This window comes from Phyllostomus discolor, chromosome 2 (genome assembly GCF_004126475.2).
Source record: "Phyllostomus discolor isolate MPI-MPIP mPhyDis1 chromosome 2, mPhyDis1.pri.v3, whole genome shotgun sequence".
In the NCBI taxonomy this organism is placed as follows: Eukaryota; Metazoa; Chordata; class Mammalia; order Chiroptera; family Phyllostomidae; genus Phyllostomus; species Phyllostomus discolor.
In genome coordinates this window covers 13638094-13657533 of record NC_040904.2, presented here as the reverse complement: position 1 = coordinate 13657533, position 19440 = coordinate 13638094, and the positions used below count along the sequence as shown (strand labels likewise).

At 41.0% G+C, this 19440-nt stretch overlaps 1 protein-coding gene across 8 annotated transcripts in view; it reads right to left on the bottom strand.

Moving 5' to 3' along the window:
• The window catches only part of LOC114489650 (amyloid beta precursor protein), a 245126-nt gene that overhangs the window by 56293 nt on the left and 169393 nt on the right, over nt 1-19440 (bottom strand). For all 8 annotated transcript variants that reach the window (XM_028503545.2, XM_028503548.2, XM_036017550.1 and 5 more), the window contains 2 exons: nt 3327-3455; nt 2368-2467 (listed from right to left, as the gene is read on the bottom strand). In XM_028503545.2, coding sequence (XP_028359346.1) covers nt 2368-2467; nt 3327-3455 — 229 coding nt within the window. The remainder of the gene's footprint in view (nt 1-2367; nt 2468-3326; nt 3456-19440) is intronic.

The following is a 19440-nucleotide window of genomic DNA, read 5'->3' as shown; positions in this document are numbered from 1 at the left end:
TGAAGAACCACCACAGAAGACGACTAACATCACAGTCCATAAAAGCCACTCTCCCCAGGGAGCTCTCTCTCTTCTTGAACTTTGTTAGGAGCACAAATGGTGCACACGCCTATTTAATGGAAGTTCATTATTGCAAGCCTCTCTTTCTTTTGGAAACAGCCATTTAAAAATGGAGGCCAGAAAGATTTTTTTAAAAAGATTATCTTTCAGGATTCGGTGTCTAGTATATCGACAAAGACAAAAACGTTAAAAATAACGTGCTGCTAATCCAACTTAACAGTTGAGCATTTCTCTTTTTAAAAGAAAACTCCATGATTCCAACAATCTGAGTGATTCCAATGGTTCTAAAGATCCTCCCGTCACTGAGATTTGAAGCTTACTGTGTGGCCCTATTCTTAGGCATTCTGTAACACTCCAGATATCTGAATCACCATCTGTTCTGTGGACGGATGACTCATCAGTGGCCACTGTTTTAGTCCTCTCTGGCTGAATACAAAGTCCTGGTAATTTAAGTAGAAGGAGTCAACCACAATTACTGGGTGAGAGTGAATTCCTAGTGGTCATCGACTGTCTAGTCCTTCGCAGAGGCTTATGATGCCTCTACAGTTCGGGATCACTGGCAACCCCTCGATTAAGTCACATACCCATGAAAGAAGCTTGTTACGAGAGCTATAAGGCAAAGATACATTCATCTAGAAGATGTGAGCTTCAGTTTGTAAGAATGTGATGATTTCTTTGATTTTTGTCCCTTTACAACTTGTTGAAAGATTTTCTTGTACGTATTTAAACTACACTATTTTAAAGAATCCTTACACATTTCTATCCTACAAATACATGTAACAAGAATATTTCGTTCTTACAGAAACTTAATATATTGAGTTAAAAATTGATTGGAAATCCTGCCTCCAATCCACAGTGTAGACTGAAAGCTCTCCTGACTACCCTCCTAAGAGCTTGCTCAGCACCGAGCTCCCCTTTTGCACAAAAGCTTGGATGATACAATTTCTTTTCAGTGCATGTAACCCGAGGTAGACTTGATTAGGTTTGTTCATACACAGTACTAATCAGACCGTCATCCTCTGATACCTGTCAAACACCTGACTGATAATAATACAAACAACATTTACAAGGCAGTATGTTAGAAAAGAAAGAGTGGAACAGCTTCGGCACAAGATAGAAAACGCAAGCCAAGAGGTGTTTTGGACAACTGAAAGGAGGAATGCTTATGAGTCTACCCATCCACAACACCCTGGCTGTTTGGATTTCAGATACGCTGTCCCTACGGAGAGAGAGAGACATCACACATACATATTGCTTATTTGCTGAGAGTTTATGCATCGTCTCTCCAGGGCTACATACATTTCTTTTATGTTGAAAGATTCACTGGAGTAATTGCCATCTATGTACTTCTGTGAGGTAAAGTTAAATAGATATGGGCACTTGGGGGCTTTGTGAAGAATTATGTGATACTTCACTCCCTTCTCCAGGAAAACCAGAGATGGGAGAACTTATATGAAATATTAAGGATGTCATTAGGACAACTAAGGTCATAAAAGATACTGGGCACACATGTCAATTCCCTGGTTTTGAAAATGTATCATAGTTTGAAAGATGCTGCTATTGAGGAATGCGGGTGAAGTGCACCATGGACTTTGTATTATGTTTCCAACTTCTTATGAGTGTACAATTACTTCAAAATAAAAGCTTCATAGAAGACAGTGGGCAAATCATTTAATTATGTTTAAACAACGATGTGGTTCAGACAATCATCATGGCTATCGTGGGCAGGGGGGCGAGGGAGGGGTTCCAAGAAAGATGTGAGTTATTGAACATAACAATAACCTCAAAGTAAGAAGTCGAAGTTTTGTGCTTTTGCTGTGCTACTTAGGATGTGTGTGACATAGTCAAGAGAGCTTCTTAAATTGTAAGTTTGAGCTCCTTCATCTATGAAATGGGGGATATAATGCCTCTCAAAGCTTATGACAATAAAGCATTAAAAGATGAAAAGATGGTTGTCTTCATTACATTGTAAAGTATCAAAGCACCCTAAGGTGATATTTACAAGACTGACAAAATTAGAAGAAAACTGTTGACAAGTAAAAGCCAATAAATGGCTCGTCACTGCACAAACATACCATACGTCGTCTTCCCCAACTTTTGCAAGAATGAATAGTTAAGACCTGATGCAATTGCTCAGGTAGGTGAGCGCTCCATTCCCCACAGTTTTATTTCAAAGGAATTTGCTCTTTCCCCTTCCACACGCAAGGACACTGGTGATCGCTGACGCAGACGGACTTGTTCTCGGATTGGCTGCTACAGGAGCGAAACATGTGGCTATGCATGGCACTGGAAGGACAGCTTACTTACCAACTTCATCCTGAATCTCCTCGGCCACCGCAGGGACATTGTAGAGCAGGGAGAGAGACTGGTTCATGCGCTCGTAAATCACACGGAGGTGTGTCATCACCTGCACCAAAGGGGACAGGGCCAGGTAAACCATCTCTGGAGTGAGGACCTTCTTTTCCTTACCAAGCATCACAGGCAGATACAAACTTCAAAATGAAACTGGGAAAACGCTGCTGAGACTTTTAACCTGAAAGGGCTTCCTTATTCTCCTTCTTCTATCCCTGTTTGTTCCCTCACTTTAGAGCTGCTCTTAACTTCCCCTTGTATTGTATGTTTGCAACCATAAAATGCAGAGCCAATTAGAAAGATCATTGCATCCAACTCTAGTTCTTAATACTGAGGTCCCTAAATAACCTCTGATGTTCTAATTACATTGCTTTGCAAATTTGTAAATAGGTGAGAATACGTTTTAATTTGACTGGATATTTCATGAAATGAAGTATAGATGTATTTTAAATTCTTCTGTTGAAAGAAATGTACAGTTTCAGATTTCCAGCAGTAGATGCCAGTTGTCAGCCTTTGGGAATGGAGAAGCATAAAACATGTTTATGACAGGCTCACATTACTCCCAAGCATTGTGAGTGTCTGACTGCCTTCCACGATTTAGTTGAACCAATTTGAGAGGTTTTGCTTTATATACTTTTTGTTTTTGTCATTTTAGTCATCAGAGATTTAAATGGCTCCTTTGAGAATCAGTAGCAGTAGACGCTGAAGATTTTTTATGTTCCTTATTAATAATTCAGAAGCTGCCAAACCCCATGTTGCTCTAAGTCAAGCCTTTAGAATTTACCAGGTATTAAAGAGTAGCCGCCCAACACCCATAGCTACCCTGGGAATAAGGAACGCTCCGAACGCTCCGACTCAGAGGCCAAGAATACAGGATGGCCAAGGCTGCAGGCGATCCCACCCTTTGTGCTGACCTGGGACCGGATCTGAGCAGCTTTCTTTGGGTCCACCATGCGCACGTGTTCGAAGTGCTTCAGGGTGTGCTGTCTGTCTTTCTGTTCGGCACGGACATACTTCTTCAGCATGTTGAACACGTGACGAGGCTGTTGGGGAGAAATGAGAAGAAAAAAAAAAGTCAACTTTGTGCAAAAATACTGCTTCTTCCGGTGGCTCCGGGTCAGAGGTCCCACTCATCGATCCCCCACGGTGTGAAAGCGTTGTGAGCCCTCTCTTTGCAATTCCCCATTCTAAACATTAATCCCATTCCTTTGTTAAAGGGCAACTGCTTAGTCCACGGGTCACTTTGCATTTCTAAAAGGTCATTTAATATTTGGTGTATATGATGACTGTCCTCCGGAATCAACACTTTCTTTTCACATAGCAGCATTCTGCTGTAGGAGGGGCGTTGACTGTGGATGTGCTGGATTTAAGTTTGGTCCTTCCCTCTTCTCAGCCATATACACAGAGGCCCATGCGGCCACAGGACTAACGCACAGTCTTAATGGTTATCTCGGCAGTAATGGTGCACGAATGATCCCACCGTAGGCAGCATGTAACAGTATAATAATCAAAACGAGGAAAATAAAAGGCAACTTAACCACTGCTAATTTGTAGGCCAAGAAATAATTGATAAGCTCTAAGAGACATTAAATTTTCCAACGTGAAACTGTAGTTACTTTACTTGGAAATTTAATTAAATTCTTCCTACGCTATTGGATTCTAATGCTTTCAGCAACAACTCAATTTCTTCTTAAGTGCTTCTATATTTTTCTAGCTGTTTCCATTTTAATTCCAACCTTACTTGAAAACATTCATTCTCGTTAGAACAAAGGACAAGACCTCTTTTGTCTTCAACGATTCCATTGAATATGTGATTTTATAATGATTTCCAAAGATACATATTTTTTCTTCATTAAAACACCCCCCCCCCCAAAAAAAAACAATGGAAGTTCGTATCAAGAACAGAATTTCGGTCAGTTGGATAAACTCAGTCAGTATTAAGTAATGAGTCCTGGGCACCTTGAAAATCTGTTGGAAGGTACAGAATTTATTCCCAGACATGGGGACGGGGTCGGAGGTAGGAGTTGCAAGAGCTTATGGGTTGTGACTCCCCATCTCTTTTTTGCTGGTTTAACTAGGGGTCACCTCTCTGACATCCCAGGTATGAGTGGTCTTGCTCTGGGCTCCCATGAGAGGCCACGCAGATAACCATGAAAGGCCACACAATAGATTTTGCACTTAACAAAACCTATTAAATTACTTATGTTTCTGACTGCCCTCTTCAACCGTGAGATCTTTGAGAACCAGGTTTGGTTTTTCTTTATCAGGAATCACATGATCCGGATGCCTGGCTCAGAGAGGATGCTCTGTGCTGAGTAGCTGGCTTAATGTCCTCCCCAGGCCACACTCCTATGCTTAAGAAAACAAATAAATAAATACAATCATAAGAAAATAAACCTGTGCTCCTCTGCCTGCTTTCTTTTTTTTTTTTAAGATTTTATTTATTTATTTTTAGAGAGGGAAGGGAGGGAGAAAGAGAGAGAGAGAAACATCAATGTGCAGTTGCTGGGGGTCATGGCCTGCAACCCAGGCATGTACCCTGACTGGGAATCGAACCTGCGATACTTTGGTTCGCAGCCCGCACTCTGCCTTACTTATTTCTTTTATTCTTCTCCATAACTTCAACAGCGGCAGACATCAAAGCTTGTCACATGGCTTTTGGCCATGTGTCATTCCCACTTGCACTGTGATATATGGTTGAAATGACAGAAAATCAGAGAATGGTCTTTTCAATTTTAAAAGAACGGCAGTAAGAGGTGACAATTGACAAAGTATGTAGATATGTACTTAAAAGATGATACATTTGCATGCACTAATTTGAAAAAGGTAATTTGTAAAAGGTCAGTAGTTAAGGGCTGACTATTTGCTGAATGTGAGGGATATTTTGTATGCACAACTGTGCAATCAGGATAGTACATACCCTCGATGCTTGCTTGTTATTGAAACCGAGGCCTAAAAACTCCCTCTAGTACTATTGCAATTATACTTTCAGAGCTGGAGACAAAAAGGGTTGCAACTAATTGTGTTTATTCATGATGTCCCTGCCCCTCCTTTACGCAGCTGTCTCCATGCTCCCTCCGTTGCTCTGCTTCATTTATTTTCCTTGAAAGGGCTTTATTGTTTGAAGAATTTTTAAAAAAGAAATCATGTAAAAAATACTTCAATGAAATGTAAAGATTACTTTACACCATAACTTTCTCTTCTTCTTCTGTTTTTTTGAGGGGGGAGGATGGGGAGCAAATAGTCACCTATCAACGCCTCCAATGAGGCACTTTGCCCTGGAGGAGCTGCCACCACAACCACGAGGAGTGTGCACCAGGATATAATGGCTCCGATGGCCTTGGGCATGACTGCATTAAGCTAAAGCTCAAATTAGAAACTGGAAACGCAATTTCTCCTACAACCATCACAAACAATACCCATGCCCATAAGCTCATTATTAATGTAAACATCAACTTTAAAATGAATGAGTCTCAGAATTAGGTAAGCTTCAATGTGCTCATCTGTGCAATTAAGACAGCAGTATCTCTCCTATAGTGTGCATATTAAAAGTGGTCTGTGTTAGTTATCAAGCATAATGCTTAGTCCACAGCAGGTACTGAATACACACTTATTTCTTCTACTCACTACTTGCTCCCACCCCCCACCCCCCTCGCTTTTCTCTCTGCTAAACAGTAACAGTTAAAACTTATCGACTGCTAATAGGAATGAGACTGTGAGACTGTGTTTGAAGCGCTTTAGGCACAGTGACTCATCAAATCTTCCCATCAACCCCAGGACAGGTGCAGGGGCTCACGCTGCTTCACAGAGGGAGCCAACAAGGCACCGAGGGCTAGACACTGGTTACATACTCAGTCGCAGAGCTGGCTGGTAGTGGTGAAACAAGAGCAGGTAGCCCAACTCGCAGGCTCCAGAGCCCAGTCTCCTCATCACTAGTGATCCTGCCTTTCAAGGAAGCTCTCCGAGGGGCAAGCTAAAGACAATTCCACGAAGTAACTAACTTACAGTGCTGAAAACAGAAATACATAACTGAATGGCTAAAAACAGAGTAATGTTCTAAGAGTTCTTGCCTGGACTTCCAGTTCTCAGAAGCTCAGATAACATTCTGAGACATGTTAATATCTTCTCTCAATCGTTCTGAAAACCCCTTCGCTTGTTCAATCCCTCAATTACTGCCCTCGGTTTCTGACACTGCCACCACGCTTTGGCTAATTGTAGGGAGATTGTAGGGAGGGGAAATGGCAAGATAGGGAGGTCCTCGGTCAATCCGTGTAGGATTACTGGAAAATGAATTAAAGGCATTAGCTCAAAGTTAGGCTTACGTGACATTCACAGATTCCGGTTCTAAATCCATCTTTATCTTTTACGAAGATGGATAATTAAATGGTGAGTATGCTCACTTGTTTAAAATAGCTTATCTCATTTAATACCCGCGTTTCTTATATGCTTTCCAAATGTCCCCCACTCAAAATCCCTCCCGAATGACAATGAACACTAGCTCGCTGGGCAATCCTGGCTCCCCAGGCCCCAGCACTGGCTTCTGCTCTTCCACCAGGGAACAAAGCTCCTGCAGAAACAATGGGCCCTAAGAGGAAGCAATGACCTCATCCTTGTTTATGTGAGCTCAGATGTGCACTGTGTGTGCCTCTATGCAAACACAAACCTTTTCTTCCTAATGCCTGCGCCTCAGGACATGAGATGATGCAGAAAGACATCACCGTGTCCCTCAATAAATGAATTACAGGGTTCTCTGCCCAGCTGATTTAATCAGGCCAACACATTTCTAAGAATTATGCTTAGAGATGAAAAATACAAAAATCAGATTAGCTCTTATGTTGGAGTAGGCAGAAATCATACCAGACAAAACGGTGGTTAGGCCTACACCTCAGAAAAAAAATAAATATTTTTAGTTAAGAAAAATAGGTAACATTTCCCTACACTTTTTAATTTTCATTTTCTCTGGATAACACACACGCACACACACACACACAGTCCTACCTTTGGTATGTGATTCATGCACATTTCATTAAAGAAAAAAAGAACAATTGTCTTCACAACTTTTAGCCATAATACAGATTCCCAAGGTTTAAAACTAGTTATCTCTAGAACTGAATTATGTATCACAGAATAGCAGAGAATCTCATTTGCTTAGGGAGTTTTATTTCATTCATTTCCCCAGGACAAAGGAATTTCTTAAAATTTTAATTAAAAACACAAGAACACTCACATAGAAATGATAGGGAAAATATACCTGGTATCCATATAGAAATGTATTTCTTAAAGCAACTTACTATTTTCACAATACTTACATTTGAAAGGATTGTTAATATTAGAAAAATAAGCATTAAGAATTTAGTAGATCATAAAGCTATTGATAGTAACTGAATTTAAAAACATGTTTTTATTCTCTATGTGTATAATTTCAATCATTCTCAAATCATAAAATCTTCTGAGACTAGTAATAACACTTTTTCTGCTAAATTTCCCTTATTTCACAACTTAAATATTTTATGTATAAACATTAAAATCTGGTTTTATTGGCATTGAATGTCTAATCATTATAAAACTTATTCCAAAAAATATATGTATACATTTATGTATACATATTTATGTATACATTTATATGTATAAATAAGAAAGAAAAAAACCCCCACCAGAAATAAAAGGGGAAGAACCACCCCAGGGACTAATTATATTCAATCCCATTTATTGTCACTAGTGTTTCGGAAAGAGTGTTTATTCATAATTACAAAGTATGCATTTGCATCTGACTGGATATTTTTCAGACTGCACTAAATTCACAATCATACTGCGTTTGAAAAATTCATTTTAAAGAAGAAATTTCTTCAAGAATTAAGAATAGGCATTACTGGAATGGATTAGATTTAACCGGCAAACAGACTTAACCTGGAGATTTACATTTTGGATTATGAACCACGTTCTCATTTTAGAATTAGAGTCGAACCTGTCTTTGGCTGCTGGCACAGTTCCTGGCCCAATATTTCCCCCCAAATATTTAACAGACCCTGTAGCGCATTCACACTGGTGTTGACAGGAAGATTCAATTCATTAATTTCAGAAGACCCTTTCTATGGCGTGGGTTTTGATATGAGGTTCAAGTATGCAATTTTGAAGGAAATTTTATGGCCTTTACCTATGACAGATTTTTTAAAAATTAGTTTCCCCGCTTCTCAGAGGTATTGCCTTTCCCACTTTGCTCTTTTAGGCAATTCCGTAAGTTTGCTGTCCCTGGACTTAGTATCAAGCACACACATCTCACTGACTCAATGCCTGTCACATCTGCATGCGCAGCTTTTCATCCCACGGCTCACGTGGGAGGCACTTTGAAACAGGACTGCTGAGCTCGATGGTCCTCCCTCGGTGGTTTTTATGCTTGATCTAGAAATCTGGCATCTTATCAGAAGACACTTGTGCCTTAAACCGTTTCCTAATGGGAAGCAATGATCTGTCAAGAGCCTTGAGAAGCCGGGGGTGAAATCCTGCCCAGGAGGAGGGAGAAAATGACTCACTCGATGGGGAGCACCCTCACCTCTCCGGGTCACGAGGGAGTGATTCGGAAAGCCCTCTCCTGAAGCATTAAATTGCACCCCAGTGGTTTCCACCCCCGTGACTGGGGAAGTTAATCACCAACCACGAAAAAGCAATTCTCTCCTGTTTTCAAAAATAGGTTCAGGGCCATTATTTTCACAGCTCTACACCTCGGATTTCAAGAAATCTTGAGCATATGAATAGAATGTACAAAATCTCTGTGTGCAGATTGAAAAAACACACCAAGGGAGAGTTAAGCCTCTTTCTGCTTGAGGTGGGCTCCGTTGAGTTTAATCGGCCGTGTTGGCCTTCAGCATTTCACATGGAGCCTCACTATTGCGAGAAAAGATTCTGAAAACAAAGCAAAGTAATAGCCCCCTCACACTCAAAACACACCCCCTCCCAAACAAAACAAAACAAAACAAGGACCAAGCATTCAGGGACGCTTCCTTAGCATCAAACCCGTGTTTGTTTCTCTGAAAAAAAAAAGTATTTTATTTATTTTTAGAGAGATGGGAAGGCAAGGAGAGAAATATTGATGTGCAAGAAAAACATAAATCAGTTGTCTCTTTCATGCCCCCAACTGGGGACCTGGGCCTCAGCCCAGGCATGTGCCCTGACAGGGAATAGAGGGAATCGTACAGGCGGCCTTTTGGTTCGCATGACAATGTCCAACTCACCAAGCCACAGCAGCCAGGGCGTCTCTGTTTATCTTTAACCCTAGGAGCTGAGCTAGACTTTTAAAGTCCACTGCAAAATTCACCTATGGTATATTCCTTTTCCCAGAAGAGCAATGAAATGATTCTTTTACATCTTCATTTTTATTATTTTTATTATTGTTCCATTACAGTTGTCCCAATTTCCCCCGTTGCTATCCCCCATCCCACTCAATCCCTAACTCTGTTGTCCATGTCCATGGACCGTTTATACTGTACTTGTTCTTTCACTGCGCCTTTTCCCCTCTTTTCTCCCTTATCCCTTGCCCGCTCCTCTCTGGTCCCTTTCGGTCTGTTCCTCGTTTCCATGCCTCTGGTTCTATTTTGCTCATTTGTTTGTTTTGTTGACTAAGTTCCTCTTATAGGTGAGATCATATGGTATTTGTCTTTTGCCCCCTGGCTTATTTCACTTAGCATAATGCTCTCCAGTTCCATCCATGCTGTTGCGAAAGGTAGGAGCTCCTTCTTTCTTTCTGCTGCATAGTATTCTATTGTGTAAATGTACCACAGTTTTTTGATCCACTCACCTACTGATGGGCACTTGAGCTGCTTCCAGAACTTGGCTATCGTAAATAACATTGCTATGAACGTGGGGGTGCATAGGTTCTTTTGGATTGGTGCTTTAGGATTCTTAGGGTATAGTCCCAGCAGTGGAATGATTTTTGTAGTTATTAAAATTAGTATGAGAAGGCAAAACAATTCTAGGCCAAGTTGAATACAGAAGTCTTGAGAAAGCAACTCAGGAAATGGCAGTACATTCTTGCTCTCCACCCCCTCTGCCCATCAGTGTTTCTCAGGGGTTGAGAATATGTATGTACTAGCTCCATCCGTTCCTAGCACGCCCAGGTTACCACTTGGCTCTGGTTTTGTGATGCAGGAGAACACAGCAGCACCCAGGCAAACAGGAGGTCATCTCCCATCCATCCCTTCCCTCCTCCCTATGGAAACAGACAGATGACTTCCTAATAGGAACGTCACACCGAAGCCTCCATAGATTCTGTCCTAACAATATACTTTACTCTTTCTATTTGTAGGGTGGAAGATATGTTTCTACTTTGCAATTTCATTGCAACCTTCAATTAATCCTTCCGTTTTTCTAAATACGTCTAACGGAAGCTAGAACAATGTTAACTACGAGAGTAGGAGTTAAACCCAATTTGCAGATAAAGAGAGACTTCTTTTAATTAAATCACTTGTTCCAGGTTCCAGGTTCTATAGATGGCAAACCTGGGAATTAAAGACAGGTGTTTACAGTCTACTAAACAATGTAGAAAAGAAGTGTGGTTCTTATCTTGTCACTTACTGATTAGTGACATTCAGTCGAAGCTGGTGGGTTGCATTTTTTTTTTTCAGAACATTTTGTTAGTTCTCAGAAATAATTTATTTTGGTTACCGTGACATATAGGAAACGCATACTGGGTCTCTGCTCCCAGCCCCTGATGTGCAGTACCAAGAACTGCACATCACTGAGTGAAAGGAGTGACAGGAGCATCTTTTGTTATACAAAGTGTTTCTGTGGGTCAATAGGTTGGGATGCAGTGTAGATGATGTGCCCAGAGAGGGCACGCAAGCTCCACCCCCCCTTGCCTGTGCATCTGTTCTGTCTGGCTGTTCCTGAGTTCCATCCTTCTTAATAAATCACTAAGGGTTAGGGGAAGCATTTATCTGAGTTCTGTGAGTTGTTCTAGTAAATTACCAAACCCAGGGAGGAGGCTGGGAACTCTGATTTATAGTTTTCAGATCCCTTACTACTGCAAGAAAAAATTCTGAAAACAAAGCAAAATAACAGCCCCCACAACAACAAAAACAAAACAAAACAAAACAAAACAAGAAGCAAACATTCAGCTTCCACAGGAACCTTTGCATGACACCTGTGTTTATCTTTTAAAAAAACATTTTATTTACTTATTGTTAGAGAGAGGGGGAGGGAGGGATGACTTGGGACTTGCAACTGGCTTCTGAAATGGGGGCAGTCCTGTGGGACTCCGCCCTGAACCTGTGGGGTCTGTGCTCACTCTAGGCAGTGGCGGAGTTCTTTAATGTGAGAGAACACCCCCCCTCCCCCCACATTTGGTGTCAGAGCCCCGAGCACAGAGGTAATAGTTTTTCCTCTAGCTACAGAGATCACAGCAGCTCTAAATTACGGAAGGCACCATAAAGAACCGAATTTAGGACCTGGCCCAAGCCCTGTGATTTATGTTTCTGGAGTAACTTGAACACACTCTGGATCTAGAGCTAAGATCAGCTGACTTGACAGCAAAGAAGCGCTGGAAACCGTGCAGCCTTACGTCTTAAATTGTTGTGTGGTCAAGCAGCGAAACATGCTGAAGCTCTGAACGATGGACAGGATTATGAACACGACCCAGACGGCAAAGCCCGACAGACAGGGTCGCAGGAGAGGTGTAAACGACAGATGTTTCAAAATACCACAGAGCTTTGGGAAGGTCTGTCAGATGGGCCTGACCGCCTGACAAATGGCAGCTGTGACACAGTCTTGATTTCTTCAGAGAGGGTCGCAATCACATGCTGTAGTTGTGTGTATTCGTAAGTTGGATTTTGGCATTTTTGCTTTCTGCACCCTCTACCTGGTTACCATTTGCAAAGACATTTACATCTAAACTTCTTCCAATTTCACCCTCTCCTCTTCCTCTACCTAACCACAGGGCCCTGATGTACTAAAAATATCAATATTAAAAAACTCAAGATAAAGCTTATAGAAACCCAAGTATTACCTGGGATCTTTCAACTGATCCACAGATGAGCTTCACAGAATGAGCAAATTCTTGGAAACCCATGTGTAACTGTGTGTGCAACACACACATTTCTAGGAAGAAGATCCCTGGTTGCTCTCTGTTCTTTAGGGCTGATTCCTGTAACCCTGGACAGCTCAGTGAACACTGGGTCATTAAATAACATGCTGTGCATTTGTAGAACAATGAAAATATTTATGTTCTCATGTTCAAAGGTGAAATGAAAATAGATATGAATATATATACAAAGCCTTTGCTGGAATGAAATCTGATATCGTGGCGCTGTACGTTTTCACAGCACCTCGGGGAGAGCCATTTCAACTCTGAAGCCTGTGACCCAGCAGGGTTCTGCTCTGGAGGGAATCTGGGTGATGTATGTGGTCTCAGAGGCACAGGACAGCTTCCAAGCTAATGCCTTTCTTACATACTTCTTAATTTTCTATTTAACTTAATTCAATTTTAAAACAGACAGCACTAGTGTCTCTGGCTACAAACTTAACTGCTGATCTTTATCAAGATCTGCTTGTGTATTAAGCTTGGTAAAGATTCAAGGAAGGTAAGGAGGTAATACTGAGAGGCACTGCCGAAATAGCACGCCCACCACTCAGCAGAATTTATAGGATTTTGTTCAATAAATGCTAATTCTCCATTTTTTCCTCTTCACCTACTGTTTGTTGCTGGTCTGTCTTTAAATGTTCTCAAGTTACTGAGTTGCCCTGTGTTCACCAGTTTTTCAAGTCTCAACTTAGAATAAATGAATGCTGAATGAATAATTAATATGAAGCATAGCATAATTATTTACATTTCTCAAAGATGATTTTCAACCTCCCAGTCTTGTAAGTATATTTTGATCAGCTTTACAAAATTTCTATCAAAAATTTGAGACTAGAACATCTTTAAACATCTTAGTACTGACCTGCCTCAGTGCAATCGCATGTTAGACCCTAGGCAAAAGATTTTCAGCTTATTCACCACCCATTATACTGAGGAGCAGATGTACGAGACTTACCTGGGAAATCTATGCTATCTGCGTATATCCTACAAATGCTTCATATGTCTTTTGCGCCCGAAAGTGATGAGCAGAAAATGAAGGGTTGTACAAGAGGACAGTTAGCAACATCGTATAAAAACTGAAATAGCCAAGTCAAGCACCTCACTTTCACTTTTGCTTTACACAACTTAGAGTTGCACCAACATTCACGTTGGCTAAAGAACGATGGAACCTCCCTAGGCATTCACTAGTGTGCCTGTCACAATACACCCATGAGTAACTGTCCTTTCTTTTCTCCAGTGACTGCTTCTTATTCAGCATCTGTTGCCCTATTGCTAGAATTCACCAAATAGTGTTGAACCAAACCCCACCAGAGGGACAAAAACATACTCCTTAATGGTAAGTCTCACGAATCAGTCCATTCATGTTTGACCAAAGATTTCTATGAAGAAGTTTTCAGGAACCTCAGGAAAATTCAACACGTGGCTGAACTAATCAGAAATGAGAACAAAAAAAAAGCACAGGTGCTAAAGACACAGACAATGTTTTTCTCCATTAAATGTTGAGTCTGAATGTGAAGCAGCAGCTATAGGCAGGAAATTAACTTTATTTGGACACGACGCGGCCACCATGAGAACCTGGGAAAACACGGAACGGCACTACTATGTGTGACACACAGGCACAGAGACGGCCAGAGAGGAACACACAAAAATAATCAGGATGTTGTTTGACAGAAAGATTTAGACCAAGTATCAGTCAAAACTCCAAAATCTAAGATATGGTCATTCATTTCTCATCTTGAACACATTTCAAGTCTTGCTAGTTAAGAGCTCCAAAGGCTCTCCAGACCTGAGCCTACCATGGAAAGTTTATTTTAAATAGAAATTCTATACAGCCTTTAGTTTAACTACGCAGGACCCTGTTTAAGTCTAATTGCTCTTCAGGATGTTGACCAGGCAGGCAGCCTCATGGGCTCCTCCCCTTCTGTGAAGTGGAACCCTGACAGTGGCAGGAAGGCAGCGTCAGGTAGTACTTTGCTAGTGTTTCCTCCATATTTCATGCGGCCGTAGGAGCTGAATATGAGCTCTGAGGAAGTAAGAAGCCAGAAGTATAGGACTGGTTGTTAAATGATGATAATATAGGTTCAAGTAGTACTTAAGTTTGGTAGATTGAAGGTCTCCACAGTTGAACCATGTGGGCTGCACCTTTGAAGAGGAATTTAACTTTTGCGGGGGCAAGGAACTTATTTTGGGGGGACAGGGAATCTAACTCCTTGATTTTCCAGGGAAACTTTTGGAAAAGTAAATTCAGTGGCCTGGTCCTTAGCAGACTCATTAGCTCTCAACAGATGAAGAGTTCATTCTGGGTATATTTTTATTCCTGAGAAAGTAAAACTGCTTTTAACTATTGTAATATTTAGAAAAACATATAGATATTTCTAAATATGATTCAAACAATGCACTTTTACACTGGCCACTGAGTACACCAGCTGGAGGCTCGTAATTAATCAAAAAGGAACTGTGGGGACTCACACATGAAATTCACGGCAGAACAAGGAACTTCAGCTGAACAAAGCACCATCCTGCAGGACTTCCATGCTTGGGTTCAATACAGACGAAAGTGTGGGTGAAGCCTGAGCTTCAAAGATACGGTGGGAAAAATATCCACGTTGTTTCAGATTTTCATGTTTGCAAAGTTTGGGACTATATGGTAGAATGAAGTTAGGGCTAAAGGGATAATTACTCTGAAGGTAATATCAGCTACAGAATCTATTAAAAACACTTAGTCTAATTTATTTCTTTATATTCAGCTTTTACTGAGTGTTTCATATTGTCTAGGCACTGTTAACTAGGAGGGAGACCTGGTACATATCTATCGATGGCTCCAGTACAAGATGTGACCTTCCATAGACAATAACTGGTGAGCTTTTGATTTATGTTTTTCAATAGCAATATATAAAAGTCTTCAAAGAGGGATTTAGAAGTTTCTCGCATTTTCTTTTTTTTAATTTTAATCATTGTTCAAGTACAGTTTTCTCCCTTTTACTCCCATTCCAGCCCACCCACCCAACCCTCCCCACTTCCCTCCCTTTACCACTCTCCCCCTAGTTTTTGTCCATGTGTCCTTTAAATTTGTTCCTGTAAACTCTGCCCTTTCTCCCCTGAAATTCCCTCTTCTCTCCCCTCTGGCCACTGTCAGTCTGTCTTCTATTTCAGTGTCTTTGGTTATATTTTGCTTGTTTCTTTGTTTTGTTGTTTAGGTTCCTGTTCAAGGTGAGATCATATGGTATTTGTCTTTCACTGCCTGGCTTATTTCACTTAGCATAATGCTTTCCAGCTCCATCCAAGCTGTTGCAAAGGGTAGGGGCTCCTTCTTCCTTGCTGCTGCATAGAATTCCTTTGTGTAAATGTACTGTAGTTTTTTGATCCATTCAGTGTCTCGCATTTTCCCAAGTACAGAGCTAAGTGCCTTCTCAAGCTGTATGTTCATATTTAAATAAAGCAGGCAGACAAAGACGGGAACTGCAGAGAGATGACAGGTAAGGCCACAACCCCAGGCCTGTGACTCCCCGCCTCCAGCTGCCAGTACACGGGAGAGCACTGCCCATGTCTAGGTGAGAATTCAACAGGAACCCCTGGATCAATCAACAACAACTGGATATTTTTTCACAGTAAAACAGTTCTTCCTAATCCAGTTGTTAATTTTAATTCCAAATAAACACGCTATCTAATTCTACACGAAGTGACCACCAGGCCCAGAACAAGCGTGATTATGACCAGTCTGAAAACATCCCCTGGAGAGCACTGAAGCTTCAGCCCATGTCCTTCCTGTGGCTGTCTTTCCAGGGCTGGCCGAGGGGCTGACCTGAAAGATGGGAAGTGTGTACTGGTGGAAGGCTCCGTGCAGTCCTCATCTTATGTTTGCTCTATCAATGACCACTGAGCAATGATGGTACTTCAGAGACTGGACTTTAGCTGAAATGCTTTACTAAATGTCAGCTATTACCATTCTGGTCTCAACACCCATGACCCTGCCCTGCTCTGGCAAAGGATCCGGATGGCCCCGCCTCCCGACCCTGAGTTCTCTCAAAAAAGAGAGTAAGCACAGGACTTTTTCTCTGAAGAGACAAATGGAATTTTACTGAGCAGCAACAGATACTTTTTTTCTGAATAGAAAATAAAAATGCTAATGTGAGCCTTCTTTTTCAAAAGCTTTCTGTTCGGAGAGGAAGCATGGTCTAGTGAGAAAGCAGACAGTGGTCAACTGTGACCCACGGCTCCACCCTGTCCACTGCCAGTGGTGTCACCCTGGACCAGCCACTCGATCTCAGTGACGTCACCAGCAGAACAGGGCCAATACTATTTTGCTATCTGGAAGAGTCCCAGGAGCTCTCGTATGGCTCCTCAAAGCTTTCTGTACTATAACTTCACAATAGAAAGAAAAACCAAAATGATGAAAGGAATCAGGGCAAACGGTTGGCTTTTTGGTTTAGTTACATAATGTACACACAGGCTGCCACTTCCCTCCAAGATCAAGAAAGAACCAACAGATTCATCGGTCACTTGTAATGACCGAAAAAGAGAAAAAAAATAAAGGATTATGTTTCAACAATGTATTAGACATCAGATGAAGGACAGTGAACAATGGGAAACAAATGAGGTGAGCCCTACAAATGCCTAAGCTGACTGTCGTGAGTTTCTGGGCTGTGGCCCCCGGAATGGGAACCCCGGCAGGGCCTGGCGGACTCCGGAGCTGAAGATATGGAGTGAGGGTCTGGACAGACGAAGGCGGCCAGCAGGCTCAGCAGAGCGTACTGGAGAGGAGGGAGTGACTCAGAGAGAACCCAGACATTTGCATGCAGACGATGCCTCTTGAGAATGTAGCTGACTAATGATCAGTGCATGAATGTACAAAACTAATCAAGGCCACAGAACAAAAATCATTCAAAAGGATTAGAAGTAACAGTGTCTGATGTTCACACAGGGCTAGGAATGGTACCTACTTCTACCACCTATGTGGGAAAACTCAACATCATGGCAGATTACTCAGAAGGCTCTTGCCTCAGTACTGGGGAATAACAAGTCATAAGCTGGTAACTGCTCTGATCCCACCTAACAAATCTTAAAAGCAAAATTGTTTCCAAGTAATTTAACTACACTGCAGAACAAGGCTCAAGAATAGTTAGTTCCAGGTATACAAAGATTCCCAGCATTCAAAAAGGTACAATTTACAATGTCTGACACACAATAAAAAATTACTAGGCATAAAATGATGCAGAAAAATAATACACATAAGAAAGAAAAATTAATCAGAATGAACCCAAAAGTCACACAGATGTTACAAGTAGCAACCAAGGACATGAAAGGAATTACTATAATGCATCTTATAAGTTCAAAAAAGGTAAGTAGGGATATAAAAGGTGTGAAAAAACAGATATGAAAACTACAATGTATAAGACAAAAAAATAGCCAGATTGAAATACAACATAGCATATAATAATTGAACTATTCAAAATTACTATAAACAAAAATCTTAAAAGTGGAAAGATAAAGATATATTATTTTCAGAGACAAAGAAAAGGATGATGTCGTACTCTTTTTGGAAACAATGCAAGTAAGTGAACAATGGAGCATCGTTATTATTAAAAAAACAACAACAACAATCTACACGCACTGAAAGAAGTTTTAAAGGATGTCATGCAGGCAGGAGAAAAATGATCCCAGGTGGGCCTACGCAGCGAATGAAGAGCACCAGGAATGTAACTACATAGGTATATAAGTATTTTTCTAATTACTTAAAACTTTTTTAAATGGTATTTTTCCATTATCATTTATTGCCCTTATACCCGCTTCCTTTAAAAGAAAATAACAATGTTTCAAGAAAAATAACCATGACATACAGTGAAGAAACTGTGACAACCACAGGCCAAAGACAGGAACTTGGAATTGGAAGCACTTTTCTGCTTATTGCAAGTTTCTTATAATGTACGTGAAGTGGTGTATCGTTGTGAAAAGTTAAAAATATTTTCTATACACCCCAAAGCAAACACTAAATTAGCAAAATAAAGAGTTATAGCTACAAAGGCAACCAAGGACATAAACTAGAATTATAAAAATATATTCAATTAGTGCAAAAGGTGGCAAAAAAGAAAAAAAAAGAAATAAACACAGATGGGATGAATGGAAAACAAAGAGCAAGATGATAGATTTAGGTATAACTGTACCTACAACTTCATTAAACAGTGTTCTCAGTTAAAGAAAAGACCCAATTACATGCTGCCTCTAAGAAATCCATTTCACATATAAAGACAGAAGTAAAACACAAGTACAAGGATGGGAAGAGGATACACTATGATGACATGAATCAAAACAGAGCTCGAATAGCTTAATTAATATCAGACAGTATTTCAGAGCAAAAGAGAGTAGTGGGGATAAAGAAGGGTGTTTGATGATGACTAAGGGGGCATGAAAGAGCACGTAACAACCCTGAACGTTTCTGTCCCTAAGACACGAAGCAAAACCTAATCGAGTCGCACGAGAAACAGACCAACCCACAATTCCCGAGTCAGAGATTTCGGTACCCTTTGCTTCATCATGGACAGTGCAAGTAGGCCTACTGTATACACATTCACCTCCAGAATATTGCTAATTCCAAATTAACTTCTCCCACAAAGCCTCACTGAGGGAATCTGTACTTGCATTGCTCGGGAAGCCTTGGTGGGCATTTATTACCGAAAATCGCACACAGGGCTCCTTGCTGCTGATGGCATGACAGACTAGGGCTGCTCCAGAGACTGTGGCTGCTACTCTGAGCAGGAAATTCTGGTTCTAGTCTCTCTTATTCCACTAAAAATCCTTAAAACTTGGCCTAATCTCAACTTTTCTTGACCTCATACGTGGTCAAGAAAAGTTGAGACTTACCGTCTGCTATGAACTGAACTATTCTAGCTTTGTTTTGATGAGTGTTATCCTTGTTTCCACCCTTGGGTTTTTGTTTCACCTCTTTGTCTTTCCATTTGAAG